Source organism: Cebus imitator, unplaced genomic scaffold (genome assembly GCF_001604975.1).
Source record: "Cebus imitator isolate Cc_AM_T3 unplaced genomic scaffold, Cebus_imitator-1.0 Scaffold140, whole genome shotgun sequence".
Taxonomy (NCBI): Eukaryota; Metazoa; Chordata; class Mammalia; order Primates; family Cebidae; genus Cebus; species Cebus imitator.
This window is the reverse complement of record NW_016107455.1, coordinates 3,499,342-3,503,391: the sequence shown is the minus strand read 5'-3', so window position 1 is coordinate 3,503,391 and position 4,050 is coordinate 3,499,342. Positions and strand designations below refer to the sequence as shown.

Sequence of the window (4,050 nt, the reverse complement as noted above, 5' to 3'; positions counted from 1 at the left end):
AGAAATCCTACATCCACCACTGCTGCTGTTCATCCTCTCCCACCCACCCTGACCCAGACCCAGATGAAACAGGCCCTAATACCAGCCCTTCAGGTCACTTCCTGAATAACCAATGGCTTGGAAAAAAAAATCTTTAATGGAATCTGTGCTCAAATAATATGTTACAACAAAAATATACAGAATGTACACAATACAAAAATACTTAGAAACTAACATTGCAGTTTGTGTTTTGTTTTTTCCACTTACTCAAGTCCTTGGAGGGGCAGTTCACTGAGGGGCACCGTTTTTAAGGCAGAGGAGAACCGTGCTTTCCAGCCAGCACCGGAAGCAACATGAGTGATGCCAGGAAAGGGCTTCAGGGCACGCAGGGAATCTGCATTACGTATTTGCAAATTAAATTGGACACTTGGGGAAGACCTTGGCTTGGTGAGCAATGGCTCCCCTAATCCTCTGGGCAAGAATGGTTCTCATCGAAATCGAGAGTCCTATTAGCTGGCAAACAAGCCTCATTAGGGAGCTTTTCCTAATTAAAATATGAATGATGAATGGTGTCATTAAAGCGAAATTTCTCCTTTGAAGGTTTGTTTTCCCTTCCCCAGTTTCTGTGATTCCTCTCCCGTTTAATGAGCGAGCCAGTGAGTCTACGGCTGCTGTTTGGGGATTCCCCAGCTTTTAGTTTCTGTATGCTGTGGATAAAAGGCCGACCTACCTCCACCAGCCTGAAGATATATACACCACCCTCCAGGCAGCAGCCAGCTGGGATAAGGAAGGAGGCAGGGAGGACATGGCCAGCCTTGGCCAGGGGAAGTGCTACTGGGAGGGTAGTGGGACCTGCTGAGGAGAAAGCCAGATGCCACCAAGTGAACCCCTCTGACCATACAGCTGCCTCCTGACCTGAGGAGAGGCCTGGGTCCGGTGAAGTGACCCTATGACTCCAGCCTGTGGCTCTGCTTAGAAGTCATGGTTAGAAGAGGTGGTGGAGGTGGGTGCACTGACAGGGAATGGCTGGGGCTGCCGGTCTAAGGTGTAGATGAGGGTCCCTGGTAGCAGAGGACACACTTAACATGGTGGGAGACACGATTCTGCCTCCACTATCTTTCTCATAACAAGCTTTCGTGCGAGGCCCCGAGAGAACTCAGTGCTTCTTTGAGGGCTTTCTAGAGTCTTCTAGTTCATTGCCTTCTTGCCCCTAAGAGAGGAAGCCCCCTCTCCAGGTCATACCAGACAGAGGTGGCACTCTGCTTATTCCACTCATAACCTAGAAGCCCCAGAGGCCAGGACAGGAATCTGGAGGGGATTCTCCACCCTCCAGGAAGGGACCACATGGCTCCTAGGCTTACTACAGCTGCAGCCCAGGGCAGAGGCAGCAAAGTCCTGGCCTCTTCTGCATCCTCCCCTGATCGAGCCCAGCTCCACAGCCTCAGACCCTCCTCCTCTGAGGTGCTGACTCTTCCATCTACACCTTTCTATCACTAGGGCAAAGAACAGCAGGCAGGGCACACACGAGACAGCCCAGGCTGACGCAACTCCGCCCAAGACATGACCCCATAGTGCCTCAGACTGCCACCCGCAGCACCACACTGGCCGGGGAAGCTAGTTAGCGTTGGGCTAAGATGGGGAAAAGCTGGGCCTAGCCTGCCAGTGCGTGAGTGAGCCCTATTACATGTACTCACTGGCATGGGAAGCCACCATTCCCCAAGACCCCAAATGCCTGGCCCGAGTAACCCTGGACTTCGTGGCGCTCATGGGCTGGGATGGGCATGAGGCTGGAGGACGACAGTCCCCATGCTCCTGCCTCTGTTTCTGGATGAGCCCAGCCCCTCTGCCTCCTCCCAGGCCTGGTGTTCTTTGTTCTTTTGGGCTGTCAGTGGTTGAGAATTCCAAGAGCCCAATAAAGGGAGTATCATTTTTTTGGTCAAAGATCATCCTCATGCCCTCCATTTGGGGCCTGCACCAGCTCCTGTTAGGAGGGTCATTCTTGCAATCTCGTTTTCTCACCTGTGAGATGGGGTGGGTGGAGGTGATAACCGCCATGTTCTCTCCTGCAGCCAAGTCTCTGAGCTTACTGGCTGCCCTCCCACTCAGGCCCAACCACGCACCCAGCAATTCTCCTGAGGCAAAGTTTTTTCCACCTAGATTGGAATTCCTCTTCCTATAGCCTCCTGTCCCAACTCAAATGGACACATGGCCTCAACAGACCTACCCCAGCCTCTCTTGAGCCCCCAAAGCTCCTTCTCTCCTAAGGGAGACAGGACGGAAACCTTTTGGACACGAAGGACATCCCACAGGGAAACAAGAGCTGAACCTGGCAAACCTCAGCATCTGGGGATCCCAGAGGGGCTAAGCTCTTCCTCCAGCAGGGCCATTCTGCCTCCCGTCAGTGATGCTCAGGGGCAGGTGTGGAAGGGACAGGAGATGGGAAAGAAGGGGACAGGCTTTGTCAGGCAAGGACAGTCAGCAACCACAGCACACCATGGTCTCCCACCTTGCACCGACGCCCATATGACCCCCTGCATCTGCTGTGCCTTCTCTGCAGGCGCTGACTTGCCTCAATTGCCTTTCCCATCACACACGCATGCACACATGCACACACATATCAAAACTGTCTCCATAACCAAAGAGAGGCACAAAGCAGGGTCAGGGCAGCAAAAGGAAAGAAAAAGACCCTAAAGCAAGGCTGGGCACAGAGGCTGGGGCACCAGTGTGAGATGCCAACATTCTGGAAGAAAGGGAGGGAGAAGTCTAAAGCTGGTCCTGGGTCTGTCTTCTCCAGGGTGGAACTTGGGATGACGTTTATTCCCCCTGCTTCTTTCCCTCTCACTGGGTACCCCCAGGGCAAGAGGGGGCCTGGAGCCTACAGCCTCCCTGCTCTGCCCAGCCCTGGCACAACAGACCATGCCCCAGTGCCCACTGACCAGCCCAGGAGGGCACCCTGGTTTCAACTAGGTCACAGCTGACATGTCCAGTAGGTCCTCTTTTTATCAGAGCTCCAGACCCAGCAGCTGTGGAGGGGACACCACATGGCCTGCAATTATCTCTGAGCTAGAGATTGGCCATGCCTAGCCGCAACAACCCTTGGGTCTTCCCGAGTCTCTCAGGGTCTCTGAGGGTAGAGGACGAGGAAGACGCTGCTGCACTGAGGGGCACCCCTGGCCCTGCGGAACAAGCCCAGCCCAGGGGAGGGAGGGCCAGTCTCCCCCCACTCCAGACTTTCACTCTGGCCCCACGTCATCAGAGCAGCCTAGAAAAACGACAGTAGCCACATCACCTCCTCCACCAGGTGCCTTTCAGAAAAAGGTCTCCACTGTCCAAATCTAAACAAACAATACAGTGGCCCAGAGTCTTCTGTCCTCGCCTGCCCGGCCTTGCTGAGCTGGTGATGAGAAAAAAACTTGCAGGCGCTCCCTGTGGGTGCTGCTTTTCCCTCCCCTCCCCTACCTTGGGCCTCCAGCCCTCAGGGGGGAGGCGGCAGCTTCAGGTCCAGCAGGGTGTAGGCAAAGATGTTCCAGAAGATGGCGAACAGCACGAAGACAGTGTACATGGCCACAAAAATCCACCACAGTGACTGGTCCTGCAGCCTCTGCTCGTAGTTCCTCAGGACTACCACGCCCAGGGTGATGCCCACAGCCACGCCACCCAAGTGTGCCACGAAGCTTGGGTGAGGGCAGGGGGGATAGGCCGATGGGTGGAAGCGGAGCCACACGGCCCGCCCAAACTCCATGCTCACTGAAAGGGGAGGAGGCAAAGAGAGGTCACTGGAGAGCCATGAGCCAGGGCTGAGGGAGGGGCCTTCACATCATCACCTGCCCATGAATTCATTCCCTATTAGGCCAAGCACCATTCTCTGCACTGGGGACACAGTAGAGACAGAGACAGGCAAACCTCTGTTCTCCCAGAGCTTACAGGGTCTGGCAATAAACCAGTAAGCAATGACGTACATAAGATAATTTCCGGAAGAGACACATCTATCAGGGGAAACAGGTGATGTAAAAGCAATGCCTGGCTTAAGGAGGGGAATTCTTTTTTTTTTTTTTTTTTGAGACGGAGTTT

General features: G+C 54.2%; 1 protein-coding gene across 2 annotated transcripts in view; it reads right to left on the bottom strand.

Annotated features, from left to right (window-relative positions):
• Window positions 1-115: 115 nt before the first annotated feature.
• Window positions 116-4,050, bottom strand: part of RHBDL3 (rhomboid like 3) — a 61,116-nt gene continuing 57,181 nt past the window's right edge. For both annotated transcript variants that reach the window (XM_017542191.2, XM_017542190.2), the window contains one exon: window positions 116-3,726. In XM_017542191.2, the coding sequence (XP_017397680.1) occupies window positions 3,455-3,726 (272 nt within the window). In that variant the 3' untranslated portion in view covers window positions 116-3,454. The remainder of the gene's footprint in view (window positions 3,727-4,050) is intronic.